The sequence below is a fragment of the Prionailurus viverrinus genome, chromosome C1, assembly GCF_022837055.1.
Source record: "Prionailurus viverrinus isolate Anna chromosome C1, UM_Priviv_1.0, whole genome shotgun sequence".
Lineage (NCBI taxonomy): Eukaryota > Metazoa > Chordata > Mammalia > Carnivora > Felidae > Prionailurus > Prionailurus viverrinus.
Window position 1 is genome coordinate 188,549,881 of NC_062568.1, and position 19,932 is coordinate 188,569,812.

Sequence of the window (19,932 nt, forward strand, 5' to 3'; positions counted from 1 at the left end):
CCTGCTACCCTCCATGACTTTTAGATGATTGTCTAACAATTTATCCTTTTGGATCAGCTCTGGCTGATGATGTCGAATTCCCTGGGCACATCCCTGTTGCTGAACTTCCTGGCCTCAGGTGTGTTTGGCTATTTTTCTTGCTGCAGGACTTCTCAGAGCATTTAATACATTCATGCAGATTCCCAGCATTTCATAGTTCGAAGTGCCATGAAGTCCTCCAGTTATTTGTCCATGGGTAAAAGAAATACCTATCAGCTCTACTTAGTAAGTAGTTAGGTACAAATGGCTAAATAAGTACATCCTAACAATTTTATAGCTGTTTGAAAAAAAATAAATATAAATTGAAACAAAAAATCATATTTTTATTTCATCCTTAAATAACCACAATTACTTGCTAATGGAATGTGTGTACTTGTTGGGCTATATAGAGCTTCTCAAACCTTGGAATCGAATTAGACATCATCACCCTTATAGCCTGTTCCATACTGATTTTCACACAGTGCCTGCTTTGTATCACACAGCGCCTGCTTCATATCACACCAGCCACCAAACACCCAGCTTTGCAAAGATACAATGTCACCTCATGGAATGTAGCTTCATGTTGAAGCTGTGAACTGCTTCGAGCTAATACTTTGTGTGTCCAACAGATATTGAGTGTCACAGATTCCTTTGAAAACTTAAAATAGGAGTATCTGGGTGGTGTAGTCGGTTAAGGGTCCGACTCTTGATCTAGGCTCACGTCATGATCTCACAGCTTGTGAGTTCAAGCCCCACTTTGGGCTTTGCACTGATGGTGCAGAGCCTGCTTGGGATTCTGTCTCTCCTTCTCTCTGCCCCTCCCCCCGCTGGTGCTCCCCACCCCCTCTGCTCTCTCTCACAAAATAAATGAATAAACTTAAAAAATTTTTAAAATATTCCACATTACTCTTATAAATTCCCTGCAGCCTCCTAGGGTACCGTGACACACGGTTTGAGAACCATGGTGCTTCTTTGTAGGCAGCATTTCCCAAAATTATTGTTTTCTCAGGCAAATTTACTAACATAACACTGGGTAGTATTCTGTGGAACGTGTTTTGGGAACTGTTGGGATACAGCATGAAGAGAAAATATCCAAGACTCCTTCCTGCAGAATCAGAAGCTGCAGTTCTATGGGAAATACTTCTGGGTGTTGACAGAGTTGAGTGTGCTTAGCATTTGCATTCTGAGCATACAGTGCTGCTTCCTTATTTTTAGCTGTCAGCAGGTGGGCCTGCTATGACTCCAGACTTTGCTTCTAAAACCAGCATGCATCCTAGACAGTGTATATGGAGATTTGGACACCTAGCATTGCTCCCACCCAGCCATACTTCGGACAGGTTTACTGGTCTCCCCAAAATGTATGTACATGTGCAGCTGAAGGCAGTGCTTTGCAAAGCCAGTGGATGTTTTCTGATAGACTGAAACATTTTAGAGAAATCTTTTGGACTTAAGCTGGGGTTTTTCAGCAGATATCTGGCTAATGCCAGGTCATCCTAGTAATGGGGGTTTATGACAAGGACTCCCAGATCTTGGGACAGCACAAGAACCATCTCTACAGATTTTTGGCTACTGTGGGTTTTAGGGTTTCTGAGACCAGGAGTGTGAGTGGTTTCATGACCAATGTGGCAATAGCATGAGCTCTGTGACCTGCCTTCTTCTGGGCATTTCATTTCCCAGAGAGTGTTCCACAGCACCCCAGGCCATTGGTTGCTCCAAGGAAAAGAAGGATTTATGACATAGACACTCAAAAGCATGGAAAACATATTTTTTTGCAAGTTTTCCAGTTTTAGAAGCTCTTGATGCAATGCAAATGGGACTTACCAAAGAGAACATGTGTCTGTAGGGGTGTATGTGTGTGTCTGTGTATTGTGTGTGATTATGACTAATGTCCATCAATTACCTGCAAATTACTAGACAGTGCCTGTAATGATAGTTCTGTTTTTAGCTTAATGGTTTATGTATCTAACTAGTGGCTGCTGTCTGGAGTAGGGCTGCTGGCAAATCAAAACACTATTTGCCAAGCCTGTCAGTGTGACAAATGTTGCTTGCATTTACTCTTTTATTCCCAAGGTCAATTGACATGTCTTTTTTTTTTTTTATCACTGCTTGATGTGCTAAGAGCCTTAAATGAGAGCCATCCAATAAAGGCCCAATTTGCTATATTACTGCTTATTCCTGGGTAATTCTCTATTAGTTGGGCTCTTTAAGATTTCAGGGAAGAGACACGCATGGATCACCCTCAGAAATAGGGGTTTATTGCAAGGATCCCCAGATCTTGGGACGGCACAGGGCCATCACTTCAGCCTTTTTGGTCACCCTGGGTTTTAGGGCTTCTGAGACAAGGAACACCAGCAGCCTGCTGGCCATTGTAGCAACAGCATGAACTTTATGACCTGCCTTCTCTGGACATATAATTTCCCAGAGGGTGTCCCACAGAACCCCAGCCCATGTTCTGCTCTGAGAATGAAAAGGTCTCTCATCAAATGGGTTGGGAACTGTTGGCATCATCTATTCCTGCCTTGGAAGTTTGCTGTTCACTTATTCAGTTCTCCGAAGAGCACTTTATTTTTGTTTATTTTCTGAAAACTCCTCGCTTAACTCTGTTTACCCAGCATGTCCAATTCTGCTTCACTGACAAACACCCTAGAATATCCTCTGAAGAATAATCTTGTATTCGTGCTTTCCAGAAGAATCTGGTTGTGTCCATTTGTCGTCCTCTGTGCTGGGGGTCCCTGCGACCACCCTCAGCTTCCACGATTTGCTGGGAGGACTCACGGGATTCAGCCTATAGCTGCATTCATGGCTTTGATCTGGCACAGTGAAGGACACAGAGCAGAATGGCCACGGAAAACCGTGCACGGGATGAAGTCTGGGGGAAACCAGGCACAGGCTTCCAGGAGCCCTTTCCCAGTGGAGTCGCACAGAACATGCGTAATCACCCCAACAAGGGACTGTGACAACATGTGTGAAATGCTGCCACCGGGGAAGCTTAGTGGAGACTGAGTGCCCGGACTTTTTATTGGGCGCAGCTAACATGGGCATTGTCCGCCTGGCGTGAGCCAAAGTTCCACACTCTCAGGTGTTTAGTGTGAACCAGAATGTGCATACAAAAAACAGTTTAGGCCACTCTTACCAGTTCTGGGAATGGTGGGGGCCCTCCTGAAATCCACATTGAATGCCAGTCAAGGGCCAGCCTTGTAAGCTGGCCTTCAAATGACGATAGTCAGGCCTTTTCTGTCCACTCTCTGATGGCTGAATATTCATTCATTCTATATTTGCCTTCATCAGCTTGGCTGCTATAAAAAATGTTCCATAGACTGGGTGTCTTGTAAACAACAGAGATTTAATTCTCATCGTTCTGGAGACTAACAGTGCAAGATGAGGGTGCCAGCCTGGTGAGGATGTGGTCAGAGCATGCCCACAGTCCAGGCCGCAGACTTCTAACTCTCCCAGTATCCCATGCGAGAGGGCTCCACTGTCACAACCTCATTTAGTCCTAATTGCCTCCCAAAGGCCCCACCTCCTAATTATCACATACGGGGGGTGTTGAATTTCAGCATATGAATTTGGGGTGGGAGACACATTCAGTTTGCAACACTAATGCATCTAGTATGTGCTGTGTACTAGTTAGTGATACAGAGAAAAAGGTAAACCTCGTCCTTGACTTCAACAGACCTCTCATTCAGAAGGAAAGACAGATACATCCCAAGTAATTCAATAAGAAAATCAAATCATTACATATGGAGTGAATATTGTAAAGGAAAAAGTAATATGCCCTCTGAGAACATTTATCAGGGATCCCTGAGGAAGTAACCTGGGAAGCTAGTGGGAGATGGGTAGTGAGATGGTGGCAACCTGGGTGGCTAAGGGGTGGGGAGCAGTGTGTGCAGCCCTAGGGGCAGCAGATGCAAAGGCCCTGGGGTAGAAAGAAACATGGTACATTCAAGAAAAGCGTGTAGGCCAGCGTGGTTGGAGGGGAGAGAGACGTAAGCTGAGGCAGAGAGAAAAGCGGGCCAAATAATACAAGGACACAAAGCCTTGAGCCGCATCACCCAAGGGGTCAACCTGTCTGTCTCATCCCCAATTTATGCCCTGGGAGCCCACAGATCTCTGCTTTCACTTGAGGCCTGGAGCACCAGTCACAGCAGTGTTTATTCAGGGTTCTGCCCCTATCCCCAGAAGGCCGCCTGTGCCCCCCCCTTTCTCTGGGGAACCCAGAGTAAACCAACTATCTTGTCATTCGCAATTGTCTCCTGATCTTCTGGCCTCACCACATCTAAATTATAGTAAAATCTACATTTTAAAACACTGTGGCAATGAACAACCCTCAAATCTCAATGGTTTATCTCACCAAAGTTTATTTCTTGCTCATACTACATATTCACAAACAGCTTGCAGGGGCTTTCTCCTGGGTGGCATCACCCAGAGACCCTGGCCGGCAGGGACTCAGGATCCCCACAGCTGGTGGGGCAGGGGGATTGGGCAAGAGGTGCACAGGCTCCTCAGAGCTCCCTCCTGGAAAGAGCACACTTGGCTGCTACCCACATATCCTGGGCAAAGCCAGTGCCCAGCCAGGCCTGCCCTCAGCAGCAACGGGGAGATGCCATTCCACTGTGTGTCTGGGAAGACACCACACCAGGGATATGGTGACTTCCACAGGGACCCAGGAGAATGCAAATAGATTGACTGGTCTGGAGGTCAAGGACACGTCTCTCAGAAACACTTAAATGTTGAGACACATGTGCCGGAATTTGAACAAGGAGACATTTTAGATGAGTAGGTGGAAGAGATGTCAGAAAGTGCTTTAAAAAGGAAATGGCATGTGCAAAGGCCCTGAGGAGGGGTGTGTTGCTCATCGGAGGACCTGAAGCCAGGAAGAGCATCCGGGAGAAAGGCAGGGAAGAACATTTCATCACTGCCAGTGTTTGGAGTGTGGACTCATGGGGATAATGTGTCAAGTCCGTTTTATTATCAGCTTCAGATTCTCCAGGGGAACTGCATCCCTTATTGCCTGCACTCTGGGCTGACCACCGGCCCCGCCCTTGACCAAAGAAGACTGGAGGGGCGGAGCCAAGTGGGATATAGGGCAGAGCATCTGGACAGGCTTTGTGGAAGTCCTAGTCCTAATCTTAAGAACCGTGGGAAGCCATTGGTGCATTCTGCACTGGGAGAGTGAAAGATGAAAACTGTGGGGTCTTGGACATCAGTTTCTAAGACCTTGGGTCATTCTGGGCATGGAGGCAGAAGCAAAGAGAAGGCTCTTGAGGAAGTGAGGAAGACAGGGTTGACAAAGTGGAAGGTGAGCGTTAGCTTACATGGGTGGCCACACCACCTATTTGCAAAAGCTGTTCTCTGCACACTTGAGAGTCAGGGGGAGAGAGCCCAAAGCAGCAGGGGCACTTGCAATTTTTGCCTTCATTTTTTTTACCCCATTTCTCTGATAAGTCTATATTCCACTCTTTTTTTTTTAAGTTTATTTATTTTAAGAGAGAGAGAGAGAGAGAATGAGAGTAGGGAAAGGGCAGAGAGGAGAGAGACCATCCCTAGCAGGTTCCACACCATCAGCACAGAGCCTGATGCGGGGCTCAAACTCACAGACCGTGAGATCATGACCTGAGCCACAATCAAGAGTCAGACACTTCACCAACGGAGCCACCCAGGCGCGCCTGGGTTCCACTCTTGAAGGATGCCTCACGCCTTTCATTATGGTCTCTACACTCATCAGATAAAAGATGGGAATGTTTGAAGTCTTTATGTGCTTATTCCAGCATACGGCATACAGCGTGGTAACTCTCTGTGACTGTGAGGTCATCAGTTTGTCTCAAATTTATTCAACGATAAAGAGTGGATGAGGGAAGAACGGGCAGTGGGGGAAGGGAGCGATGATTCAACTATCCAGAAGGGAGATTCAGGCTTTTTCACACCCCCTCCCGCATTAGCACTTTTGAGGAATCCTTCATGTTAGAATTTATCTACCAAGGCTGGGAAAGAAATAGCAGAATGGTAAATATCTGATTAGAGAAAATGCCTTGTAAGCCGCAATTCCATATATTGCAAGCAATAAAAGTGTAATTGTTTGTTGACAGTGTATATTAGCTATGCACAGCTTGTGTCAATATAGTACCAAGACACTAGGGTCTAGGAATCTTAACTGGCAGCTCAGAAATATCATGGAATGAACTAGGGGAATAAAATCAACAAGGTCCACCCGGTGGGGTGAATGCCATTCCCAGAGATCACTTCACGGGAGAGGCCTTGGAGAGGTGTGAGAGTCCTACATGCAGCTGTCTGTTGTTGAAGGAGGAGTGTCCCTAGACTGTCTGGGAAGGGCACCCAAGGGCATAATTGTGCAGGACATGGGTGAGAGGCAGCTGCTGTGAATTGGGCCCATTTGGAGGTGGAGACACCCAGGGCTGGTTGGGATGGGGCTTGGAGATCAGACCCAGATAGAGGTCTGGCCTCACTGGGGGACAGTTTGGGATTTTAATGCCAGGGTCCACTGAAGGCAGCAATCTGTCATCAACAGACATGAATATCTGGGTGTGGGGGAAGGGTATCTGCCACGTGGGCATGTTGGAAGGAAGCCAGGAGAGGTGAATGATGGCTTTGGGGCTGTAGTATGGTTCTGGTGGTCAGTCCTTTTCCAGCAATGACCCAGCCAGTGCTGAGTGTGTGTGTGTGTAGTGGGGGAAGGGTAGGGTACAATGTAGGAGAAAGAATACACAGGAGGCAGTGGAAGAGAGGGGGTCTGGCAAAGACCAAGCAGGGGCTCAAGGCTCAGTCTAGGGGGACTGAGTTTAGGTCAGAACTCATGGAGGTCTCAGTGCTGTCCGGTAGAAATGGAGTGTGAGCCATAAATATAATTTTTAAAAGCTTTAAATTTTGAATTCATTATAGATTGACAGGAAGTTGAAAGGATAGTACAGGGGTTCCGTGTACCCTTCCCAGTTTCCCCCAATGGGCACATCTAACGTAACTACGGTAAAATATCAAAGCCCAGGAGGCTGATGTTACAGTGTCATTTTAGCACCTGTATGCATTCGTGTCACCAGCTCTGCAATCAGGGTGTAGACCTGTTCCATCGCTGCAAAGATCTCCCTCGTGCTGCTCCTTTATAGTCACCCCACCTCTCTTCCTCTCCCCATCCCTTACCCTTGGCAGCCACAAATCTGTTTGCCATCTCCTTAATGTCATTCCAAGAACCTGATGCAAATGAAATCATCTGGTATGTCATCTTCTGAGATGCACTCCTTTTTTTTTTCCACTTCTCGTGATGCCCTTGAGATCCATCCAAGTTGTTGCATGTATCAACAGTCCATTCCTTTTTCTTGCTGAGTAGTATTCCGTGGTGTGGAGGTCCTGCAGTAAAGGGACTGGTGTTGGTCATTCACCTACTGAGGGACATTTTGGTCGTTTCCAGTTTTTGATTATTACAAAAAAAGAAATGCTATGAACAAGTGTGGACAGCTTTTGGTGAGGACACCTGTTTTCACTTCTCTGGGATAAATGCCCAGGCATGTGATTGCTAAATTGTATGATTAGGGTATGTGTAGACTTTTTTTTTTTTTTTTTTAAGAAATGGCTTGTTTCCAGAGTGTCTGCCATTTTACATCCTACCAGTAAAGTCTGAGAGGTCTAGTTTCTCTGCATCATTGTCAGCATTTGGTGTTGTCGCGGTGTTTATTTTATCTGTGCTAATGGTATGTGGTTGCATTTCACCATGGTCTCACTTTGCAGTTCCCGAATGGCCAGCGATGTCAAACATTTCTCATATGCTTGTTTGCCATTATTTTTAAAATGTTTGTTTGTTTGTTCATTTATTTATTTATATGAGAGAGAGAGAACGTGAACGAGGGAAGGGCAGAGATAGAGAGGGAGACAGAGAATCCCAAGCAGGCTCTGCACTGTCAGTGCAGAGCCCCAAGCAAGGCTTGAGCATGAGCCTTGGATCGAACATGGATCGATCCTTCGAACAAGGATCGAACGTGATCACAAGATCATGACCTGAACCAAAATTAAGAGTGGGACACTTACCTGACTGAGACACCTACATGCCCCTTGCTTGTCATTCTTATATCTGCTTTAGTAAGCTGTCTCTTTGTGTCTTTTGCTGCTTTTTCAACTGGCTTGTTAGATCTTTGACTCACTGTCAGTCCTCGGGGAAAAGCATTCAGTCTTTGGCCATTAGGTGTGAGATTAGCTGTAGGATTTTTGTAGATGTTCTTTATCAAGTTCAGGAAATTTCCCTCTATCCTTAGTTTTCTGAAAGTTTGTGTTTTCCATCAGGAATGAGTGTTGAATTTTGTCAAGTGGTTTTTCTACATCAGCTTATATGGTCATGTGATTTTTTCGATTTTTGGCCTGTTAACATGGTGAATTACAATGATTGATTTTCAAATATATTTTAAATTTTTTTTAACATTTATTTGTCTTTGAGAGACAGAGGGAAACAGAGCATGAGTGGGGGAGGGCCAGAGAGAAGTGGGGCACAGAATCTGAAGCAGGCTCCAGGCTCTGAGCTGTCAGTACAGAACCCGATGCCGGGCTCAAACTCATGGACCACAAGATCATGACCTGAGCCAAAGTCAGACACCCAACTAACTGAGCCATCCAGGCACCCACAAATATATTTTTAAATGTTTATTTATTTATTTTGAGAGAGGGAGAGAGAGAAAGAGAGAAAGAGCAGGGGAAGGGCAGAGAGAGAGAGAGAGAGAGAGAGAGAGAGAGAGAGAGAGAGAAAGAATCCCAAGCAGTTTTCTTTCTGTCCGTGCACAGCCCTACACGGGGCTCGATCTCATGACCCTGGGATCATGACCTGAGCTGAAATCAAGGTTGGATGCTTAACCTACTAAGGCAGCCAGGTGGCCCTGAATTTCAAATATTAAACTAGCCTTGCATCCTTGGAATAAACTCCACTTGGTTATGGTATATAATTATTTTTATATATTGCTGAATTCTGTTTGCTAATAATTTTTAAGGATTTTTGTGATTATATTCATGTGGGATATTGGTCTTTAGTTTCTTGATTTGTACTCTCTTGGTTTTGGTATCAGGGTGATACTGATCTTATAAAATGAGTTTGGAAGTGTTCCTTCTTTTCTCTATTTTTTGGAAGAGATTGTGTAGAATTGGTGTTAATTCTTCTTTATATGCTTGGTAGAATTCTCTAGTGAAACCATCTGGGCTGGTGTGTATCTTTTTTTGGGATTTTTTAAATTACTAGTTCAATTTCCTTAATAGTGATAAGGCTTTTCAAATGATCTATTTCATACTGGGAAACTTACAGTCGTTGGTGCTTTTCAAGGAACTGGTCCATTTCATCGAATTTGTCAAATGTGTGTGTATGATTTGCAGTATTTCCTTATCATCCTTTTGATAGCCACAAGATCTGTTTTCTGTAACCTTTGCCAGTTCTGGATATTCATCAATCTGAAAGGTGAAAAATGAGTCTTGTGGATTTAGTTTCCATATTGTTTTTCATTTGTTTTGTGTGTGTGTGTGTGTGTGTGTGTGTGTGTGTGTGTGAGAGAGAGAGAGAGAGAGAGACTGAGTGGGGGAGGGGCTGAGGGAGAGGGAGAGAGAGAATTTTAAGCAGTCTCCATGCCCAGCACAGAGCCCTATGAGGGGTTCAATCTCAAAATGGTGAGATCATGACCTGAGCTGAAATCAAGAGTCGGAGGTCCAACCAACTGAGCCACCCAGGTGCCCCTGGTTTCCATATTTTTAGTATTAAGTATGTGGATCATTTTTCTGTTTTTGTTTATTTAATCCTTTGTCATTTTCCTTTATACTTGTTCATCTTTTTCAGGTTGATTTGTAAGTGTTATTTATAGATTATGAATTCTTTCCAGTTTGTATTTTTCTCTTTATTTTTTATTTTATTTTATTTATTTAGTTTATTTTGCTTTGCTACATGTTTTTAATTTTCACATAATTAAATCAACCGATATTTTTCCTTAATGCTTCTGGGGCTTCATGCTGTGTCCGTCAGCAATAGATTGCAAGAGGTAGAACCCAAATCAAACTAGCTTGAGAACAACAAAAAAAAAGGAAGGATGGATGGATGGATAGAAGGAAGGAAGCGAGCAAATAGAGGATGAATGTTGGCTCGTGTAACCAGGTACTGCAGAGGTAGATGTCTCTGCATGGCGAGATCAGGGATCTCAACAATGTACCATCAGGGTTCTGTCTCTCTTCTTTTACTTTCAGCTTTGTCTGTATCTGTGTGGGATATCATTTCGGAAAGCAGCTAGGCTCTGGGTAATGTTAAAAAGATGGCTGACAGTCCCAAGCTTGCATTCTAATGGTTTACAATCGAAAACTAAAAGACTCGGAATCTGTATATCCTACCCTACGGAAGGACTCAGAATGACCCTGCTTGGGTTTTGTTTCCTCCTTCTTCTCCATGCCTTGAACCAGTCCGTGAAGATGAGGGCTATGCCATGATTGGTCATTTGCCCGGTTCTGTGGCTAGTGAGTGCATAGGGTACCCCACGTAGTGACAGCTCCCTAGAAGAATGATGGTAGAAGGTAGGACCCAAATGAATCCTCTAAACATGTCACTCTTAGAAAGACCTTCCCCAGCATAAGATGATAAAAAAAAAATAGGTTGTTTTTTTCTAATATGTATGGTTTCACTATTTTACATATAAATTTCTTTTTTTAATGTTTATTATTCTGAAAGAGAGAGAGGGAGACAGAGAGTGAGTGGGGGAGGGGCAGGGAGAGAGAGGCAGATACAGAATTCGAAGCAGGTTCCAGGCTCCGAACTGTCAGCACAGAGCCCAATGCAGGGCTTGAACTCATGGACCACAAGATCATGACCTTAGCTAAAGTTGGATGCTGGACCGACCTGGACACCTAGGTGCCCCTACATATAAATTTCTGACCCATGTTGGAAAGTCAGGGAAATGGAGACTGAAAGTCAGGGACAGGGAGAGGAGAGAATATGGGGTAATGTAGGCATCTTTTGCTGGGAGCTCTTATACTGGAAGAGAACATGATCTTGAAACTGATTTGGTCATCATAGCTCGATCACTTTCCTTCTCTGTTCCTTGAGTTTATTTTGAATTAATAGGAATCCTTTAAGATTAGGATGGTGGGAAGGGCAAGGGCTTCATCTAGCAAAAGGCTTTTCATGGGGGGCATTAACATATACCTGATTCAACTTGTCTGAACCCAGTGCTTATGATTCTAAGGGACATGTTGGCATCCAGATATTATATGACAATGGGAGGTATAGAGTGGGATCCAGGAGCACCACAGGTATCCCAAACTATTTGAAAATCAAGGTAAAGGTAAACCTTGGATTCCTTCCCAGAGCCCTGTCAGGGGTGCAGGAAGGAAGGGTGAGCCTCAGATAGGAGATAAAGGACAGAGGCAGACAGGGGACTGGCCATCTCACTACATCCTGTGTGTGTACTCAGGTCACCTGTGGGTTCCCAGCCGTGGACACCTTCTCTCCTAAAATATGTTCCCAAGCGTTCACTGAAGGCTTCATTATTTTACTTTTTTTTTTTAACATTAGAAGAATCTTTTACAAATTATTCTTTAGTGCTGAAAACATATTATCTCAGGTTCAACAATTCCTTCCATTTCACCTCTGTTTCTTTTTCTTCACTGAACTCATGGAAAAAAAAATTTTTTTTAAGCATTTTAATTTTAAAAGCATGTATAGTACGGTCCCATTTGTATGAAATTATTTCATTGATGATGGTCCCAACTATTGATCCCTCCATCTATTTGTACATCAACTGTCAAGAATGGTTATTTCTAGATTGCATTGGGTTTTTTACTTTTTGCTTTCATCCTTTAAAAATAATAAGCACTTATTTCTATAAAAGCGGTAGACTTATTCCTTTTAAAGAATAAAGTCTGTGATGAGAAGCATCCACCTTCTGCTAATTATAGTTGAGTATATTTTCCTCAGTATGCAATAAATGTTGTCTGTTGACAATTACTAGTTGTAACTTTGTGGTGAAGTCTACCCAGAGCCAGAAAGGGAAGGGACAGGAGAAGACACCCAAAGAGAAGAAAGGAGTAAGAGACCTACCTGAGACAGGTCCTCCAGGTTGCAGGATGGCCCATGGCTTCCGGAAAGTGGCCTCCCACGTGTCTGTGTCAGGAGACTGCTGGTTGCCGTCACCTCTGCTCCATCACCTCTTTGTCTTTGGACTCCTCGCTTATGCCCAATGTTAGGCTTCTTTCATATCCCTCCCTGTGCCTAAATCAGCATTGTGCATCCAGCAAGCACTCAATAAATGCATAACGGACGCTCACTTCCCAAGGGGGTCATTCTCCCTAAATCGCGCCTCTTTGTCTTCCAGGCTCACAGGCTTTCAGCTGCCAGCCACCATCGTCAGTGTGGCCACCACCCTCTCTCTGCGCCTCATCAGTGACTACGCGGTCAGCGCTCAGGGCTTCCATGCCAGCTACGAAGGTAGGTGCCTCATGGCCCCCACCATGGGGATCTGATGCGTCAGGTCGGAATAGCCGTAGGCGGGGCCAGGCTGCTCTCAGCTGTGGGCAAGGGATGCTTCAGATTCAGAGCTCCCGCCTTCCACAAGGCTGCCTACTATCCAGTAACTCAGTTACCTAAATTGTCTGTGCCATGTTCCCAGGAAACTGAAAATTGAAATCAGAGCTCAGGTGTGGTAATTCATCTTGAGGGCCTGGTAGCATCTATTTCTCTGTCCCCTAAATGCATTTTGTTGTGTTTTTCTTTTTTTAATTCTGTTTTCTATTGGACTTAATTGTCCAAGTTGCCTCTGCTTGGTTTTAGAAGTAAGAGAGAGAGAAAACCTAAGGAAAAGAAATTAAAAAAATAAGTAGCAGGAAAAAAATTCTGCTCCATATAGGGACTGCAAAGAGTCAGTTTTATATCATTCAGAAAAGAACAATCAATTTTTCCTTAATAGCACAGATTAGGGTTTCTTGGTTTGAGTTATGCAAATAATTTCCACTTCTCTCGGCTTGTTTAAATATGGTGTTGGCATTCAAATTAACACTAATATCTTCAGATTATACACTATTATTGTTATTAACTTTATTATATTAGTTCAGAAGGTGGAACTTCTAGATCTCTGTCATTTCCCTAGGAAATTTACATCTCATTAATAGGTAATTATGCTGCTCTTGGCTAAGACCACACTGCTATTTTGTGTTGAGATCATTAATAGGCATATTTTAAGACTGCTAATGATAATTAATAGCAGTAATGACATAACACCCTAGTAAAGCATGCCAGTTATTCAAAAACTTTCTTTCCCTTACCTCCAAGAACTTAAAGAATAGGTGATGCTTTCTTGAATGAAGCTATAGCAATATGGAAATAGATATCACCTTTGTCCTGGCTAGAAATACACCATGGAAAAAGGACAAGTCCTACCTCCTTGGCAAAGCCCACCCCTGGTAGTAGGGGTGTGAGGGACAGAGTCTGATGCTTCAACCTCAGCATTTGAGGACTCCTGAGAAAGGTCTCAATTAGTCTTAACCAAAGGTTCCTGAGAGGCTCTGTAGAAAGTTCTGCATGCCTTTAACTGAGGGCTTCTGACATAATCCCAGATCACTTTAACTGAGGGCTCCTGACACAACCACAGTCTCCTTTAGCTGAGGGCTCCTGACAAAGACTTAAGTATCTCTAAAGGACTCTTGAGATAATCCAGTTTCTTTGGAAAAACAAAACAAAAACAAAAGCAAAAACAAAAAACAACGATCAGTTTCTCCCAATATCAAGCCTGTAATCTTGGTCATTCTAGCTACATCTTCACCCTGAATCTTTGTCCCTGAACCCAAAGGAATTCTCTCAAAGTCTGAGTTACAGTCTCTTCAGAAGAGGCCTCTTCAGAAACTCCTTACAGTATCTCTGGTCATGAGTTCCTTCTATGACATACTAGGCTTGGGGAGACTGGCTGTGTTTGGGGACGGTGGTGGAATGAGTCAATGACACCAGAGTTGATGCCTGCAGAAATGCTGGGAAGGACTGACCCAGGGGGACCTGGCTGGGCCCTCACGATGTCCTCACTCAGCAGTCATTGTAGATATTTAGCTGAGGCCTGGATTTTTGTAAGGCTTTAGGGAAAAAGCGTCCTATTGATTCCTAACCACATTGTCCCCTCTGCAGAACAATGCCAAGCACTTTTCCACCACATAGAGCAGAGCTGAGGTTATATTTGCTGAGGCCTTTTAAATCAGAAGTTGTATGTAGCCTGGACATGAAGGGTCTACCCTTGAAATTAGGGCCAAAATTCTGAATGTAATGGATATGTGTATTTTTTTAAGAAAAGGTCTAGGACAGAGATCAACAAACTATGGTCCCCTGGCTAAATCCAGCCCCGGCTTGTTTTCGTAAATAAAGTTTTACTGGAATGCAGCTAAGCCCATTTGTTGATGTACTACATATGACTCCTGGCAGGTACTACAACTTAAGAGTCAAGCTACTGGTGCAGAGATCATGTGGCCTACAAAATCTAAAATATTTAGTCCCTGGCCCTTTACAGAAAATGTTTGTTGACCCTCGGTCTGGGGCTGCGCTATCCAGCGTAGTAGCCATTTGCCACAGGGGAATATTTACATTTAAACTAGTCAAACTTAAATAAACTTTACAGTTCATTTTCTCACTCACACTAGCTTCATATCAAGTGTTCAATAGCCACATGGTGGCCACCACAGTGGACAACACAGGTAGAGAACACTTCTGTCATTGCCGGAAATTCTACCGGAAGGAGCTGAACTAAAGCTTCCATCACATTCACCAAGAGTCTGTGATTCAAAAGAGGCCATACAATAGTGAAAAAGAGTAGAGGCTGGTGGGTCCCTCCTTCTACCTGCCTGGCACAGAGGAGGCAGTGCAGACATGAGAATGCTGCAGGACCAGTGGGCCAGAGGAAGGGCCTGCCCTAGCTCAGCCACATAACAGTGACATTGGTGGTAAGAAGACAAAACCTTGCAGGCGAGGCCCAGGCAAACCCTGAACCAGTGCAAACAGGTGGCTGTGGCTGAGTGAGCCCCCATGCGGTCACCCATGCAGGGTTTCTGCTGACTCCAGTCTGTGTGGCTGCTGTCTTTGTGCTGCCTGGCAGAGTGGCTCATAGATGCGTGTGCTAACAAGGGAGCCACCCACAGAGAGGCCAAGGCTGGGGCTCTCACCAAACCTCACTGATCTGGCCTAGGGACTGGACCACGGGGGTGCATTTGGAAGAGTGTGAACTGCACCGACTTGTGGAACACCTAAAGTTGGGGTGGGGGGGGGCAAAAAGTGGAGAGGGTGGGAGGAGCCAGTAGGGGCAGCCTCTGCTGGGAATAAACCACGTGCTGCATGCATTCACCACGGTGGCCTGGGCCTGTCTGTCACCGGGCTTATCAACAAGATACCAGATAATCCCACATTTGGGGGTTGACTGATAAACACTAGCTTCTTAGGTCTATAACTGACTCACTGACCTTGGGCAGAATTTTTGGAACTACCCGGGCCTCACTAGAGGGGGCTCAGGAGATCCAGTAGTCAGAAAGACTGTGAAGATTTGGCTCTCTGGGAGAGACATCAGCCCCTCCCTCCATCACGGAGTCTGCCTCAGTCATTTGTGCCGGACAGTGGTAGACAGACAGGCTCCAGCAGAGGAGGCCCCCCTACCAGCCCGGACTGCCCCCAGCCAGGACGGCCCCCTTACATTCTCTAGTCAGGACAGTGCTGCATCCGTTTAAAAGAAAACATCAAACATCGGGGCCCTGCTCTCGGCAGCTCCCTTTGGCTGATGTCCCCGAAAGTCTGCTATCAAAGCGAGTTTGCCTCCTCCACCGCATCGGGAGAGTGAAACATACAGATAAGGAATCGAACCGCTGTGGGGGTCTTTGGAGAAAGGTGAAGTCAGGTGAAGAGTGTCAGCCCACAGCAGCTGCCGCTTCAAGGGAAAGATCAAAAAGGCCAATCGTCTAACCCCTGGGATGACAGGAGATGCTTGATTTGTAATCCCCGGGGACGAGAGTGTGGGCTGTGGCCACGGACCAGAGGGAAGGGGATCAACTTGTATTGAGTGCTGAGTGTATGCCAGGCACTTTACATACATTATCTCACTTAATCCTCACGGTGGCCCTGCGGACCGACATCGCTATCTCTATCTTACAGATGTATGAGCCGCGCGCGACTTGAGAGTTTTGTGTTCAGCTTAAGGCTACCTGATGGCCAGAAGTTTTTACGTGGCTTCTCTGGCACTAAAGACTATACCCTTCTGTGCCGCACTCCCTGCCAAACTCCTGGAGTAGGGCAGAGATTGGTGACTCCATTTCATGGGCAGGTAAACTGGAGCTAAGTCAGAGGCAGGGAAGGACACGGGAAGCCTGCCTCAGCTCCAGTGCGCCTCCAGGCTGGTGTCAGGGTCTTCCCCGGGGGAGGCCACAAGAGATATGTCCAGAGCCTCTAAGCTAGGGCTGCCAGATAAACTACAGGATGCCCAGTTAATTTGAATTTTAAATTATTCAGATTTAAAAACTTGAATATTTTAAAGTGTAAGTATATCCCAAATATTCCACGGGATATACTTATACTAAAAACTTACCCATTGTTCATCTGAAAGGCACATTTAACAGAGTGTCCTGTATATTCATTTGCTGGCTCTAGTAACCCTTTCTCGGCACAGAGTCCCCAGGAGTCCTCACCCCATTCACTTCCCCCTCCTCCTGCCCTCCAGATCTACCCCCACCCCATCCTGCTCTGCCCATCCGCTGCAGAGGGTCCAGCCTCACCTCTGCCATTCCAGTGAGTGTACATTTAAACAGCTCTCTGCACATGCACATGGGCACCTGCACATAAATGCAGATCCATACATATCAGGAATTATGCTATGTGCTCAGTTCTGTAATCTGGTTAACGAGGACAGAGTTTTTCTATGTTAATAAAAGTAGCCCTGCTTTGTTTGTCCTTCTTAATGAGTATCAGCGAGGGAGCCATTGTGGTTTGCATGTATCACAATTATTTAACCAGTAGCCTTCTGTGGACACTTAGGTGAAGAACATTCTTGTACATACAACTTAAACCCTCATCTAATTATATTCTTAGAATAAATTCTTGGAAGTGCAATTGCTGGGTCAAAGAGTGGGTAGATTTTACATTTTAATACATAATTTCAGTGTTCTTAGAGAGGTTATACTGATATACACCTCCACCAACAGCACACGTGGGTCTATCCCTCTGCCCCCTACGTTGCACATTGGTGAGTTTTAAGTCAGTTTCATTGGTTAAGATGGGTGAAAAATGAAATCTCATTTGTTGTTATAATTTGCATCTCTTTGATGATAGGGAAGGTTGAGCCCCTGTCATCACTTACTGGCCTTTTGTAGAGCATTTTGTAAATTGCCTGTCCCGCCTCTGCCCATTTTTCTGTTGAGGCGCTAGTATTTTTTCTTATCTTTTTTGTAAGTGGTTTTTGCATATTAAAGATATTAAAGTTATGCGTTTCCTTTTGATGTGCAGGAGCTTTAGTTTTTATGCCACCAGTTTTAAATTAAAAATTTTTTACTTTTATGATCTACCTTTGGTGTCATGCTTAGAAAGGCCTCTTCTCTGCCACAATCAGATAAATATTCATACAAATGTTCATCTTATTCTTTTAGAGTTTTATTTTTACATTGCACTCTCAAATCCCGCTGGAATTCAGTTGTGTTTGTCTTAGTTTCTGCGACGGTTTCCGTCCCTGCCCCACCGGTGCTCTGCCTGTCTGTCCTTCATTCTCCCTCTTCGAGTATGTGGAAGCCGTCACTTCTCAGTTTGCCCCCGGTGATTCTCTCCCTGATATTTCGGCCTTGTCTTCAGGTATTATTTCTCCCAGCCTAGCTGCCAGACTTCTCGCCTTCTCCACACACAACTCTCAAAGACTGTGTGGAGATGTTTCTGTCTATTCCAGACTCCTCAGCAGGTAAACAGGAGTTATTATAAGCCGATCAGAAATGTCAATTAGATGAGTCTCTGCAGGTTTTAAATGCCTGATCTTGGTTGCACCTTTGCGTTTTAGGACCATTAATCTCGAGCAGTCCGTCTGACACTTTGGTGAAGGAAAGCCCATCCCTGAGTGCTAAGTCTTAGTCGATCAGATCTATTTAATCATTGAGATCTGAAAACTGGTATTTATTTCTGCTTAGCTAAATCTGTCATCGTGGGATTTCACTATCAAAACATAGGAGGCTTCCTTAAAAATCAGGCCTCTCCACAGATTCTAGAAGGATGAAGTACCCTTATTTTTGCAAATTCCCATTAAGGGGTAACCATTAAGGGGAAAGGTGGCATAGTACAATGATTGAGACCTCAGATTCTGGATTCACCCATATCTGGAATCAAATCCCATCTCTGCCATTCACTTGCTATGAGACCTTGGCCAAGTAATTTCATTTCTCTGAGCTCTGACCTCCACATCTGTAAAATCAGGATAAGAATATGCTTCACAGAGCTGTGAAGACTAAGGAAGAGAATGCACAAGTCCCACGATGTGTTCAGGATAGGGCCTGGCAAATTATCCCTGCTTGATAAATATCAGTGGATTAACGAAGTCGCCCTCATGCTAACCTCACTTGCCTGGGACTATTTCAGGAGATGAAAGAAAAGATAATGTCATCACCAGAGGTCACAGCCCCAGCTCTGCCTCAGTCCCCTGGCTCCTGAGTTTGCCTAAAACCCTCATGCTGTGTCTAGTCTACAAACAGACCGTGGCCTCTCTGGGAAAGGGGCGGAGTTGTCCATCACCATGAGCACCAGGACTGCCTGTGAGGGCACCCACTGGACAGGGATGAGGCCTCAGGTCCTGCCACCAGGTGGACCAGAACTGTCCGAGTCAAGGCCAGGAGCTTAGCCTTTTCATGACCTCTGCTCTTTCCATCAGAGAGGGTTGGCTCTAGAACTAAATATGCTCATAACACATCCAGCAGGCTCTATACATTGGGGATTGAGGTCATGAACTTGAAAGCTGTGACTGTCTTTGCAGACACACGTGCACACACACATATACACATGCATGCTCACACATGCACATGTGTGCACACACACATGCGCACATATACACACACACACCACTTCCCTGTATTTCCTTTCATCTAATTCACATGCTCTGAAGCCCACCCACGAACCACTAGTCCACCTGAAAGAATGATCCCAGAGGGGCTGACATCACCCATAAAGTTGATGGTAGAGATTCTTTCATTCACTGAGCTAATATTTACTGAGTGCCTACTGTGTGCAGTTGCTGATTTTTCAACCGAGCCTCACCTTCACAACCACAGTTTCCCCCCTCTGCCCCCATCCACCTGTACTCCCAAAGGGCACCAGAACAGGGGAGGAGGAGGACGCACTCAATGCAGTGTCACTTCTGAAAGAACACCTTCGTGTGCTTTTGCTGCCAGTGGAAGGTCAGCAGTGTCACCCCTGGGGGTCAGATAGACACGTCTGTAGGGGACAGAAGAACAAAGATGGAGCTCCCTTGGATGCTAGACGAGGAGAGGCAGGTTTGCAGCAAACTTCGGGCCAGGGCGTGCTTTCGTGGCTTTTGGAGGTGGAGCAGGGTTGAAGGTGAACATGACACTGTGCACACAGGGAAACTGGGGTCCAGAAATGGGCCCTCCTGATTTTATTTCTTCCTATAATTAGGCCTGCTGATTCCCCATCTCCCAGTCTCTACCTCTTGGACAATTTCCTCATTCTGAAAGGGTTTCCCAATTCTGGGACATTATGCAGACATTTCAAAATTGGGCTAATGGAAGCTATTCAACTCTCTCTGTGTGTGTGTGTGTGTGTGTGTGTGTGTGTGTGTGTGTGTATATATTATATATATATATATATATATATATATATATATATATATATATGCAATTTGCACCATTCAGCCTGCTCTGGGCCAGAACAGCAGGCCTGGTGAGGCCTCCTCTAGGGTG

At 45.0% G+C, this 19,932-nt stretch overlaps 1 protein-coding gene across 1 annotated transcript in view; it reads left to right on the forward strand.

Annotated features, from left to right (window-relative positions):
- Positions 1–19,932, forward strand: part of CSMD2 (CUB and Sushi multiple domains 2) — a 600,812-nt gene that overhangs the window by 93,037 nt on the left and 487,843 nt on the right. The window contains exon 3 of the mRNA XM_047870009.1: positions 12,348–12,460. Coding sequence (XP_047725965.1) covers positions 12,348–12,460 — 113 coding nt within the window. The remainder of the gene's footprint in view (positions 1–12,347; positions 12,461–19,932) is intronic.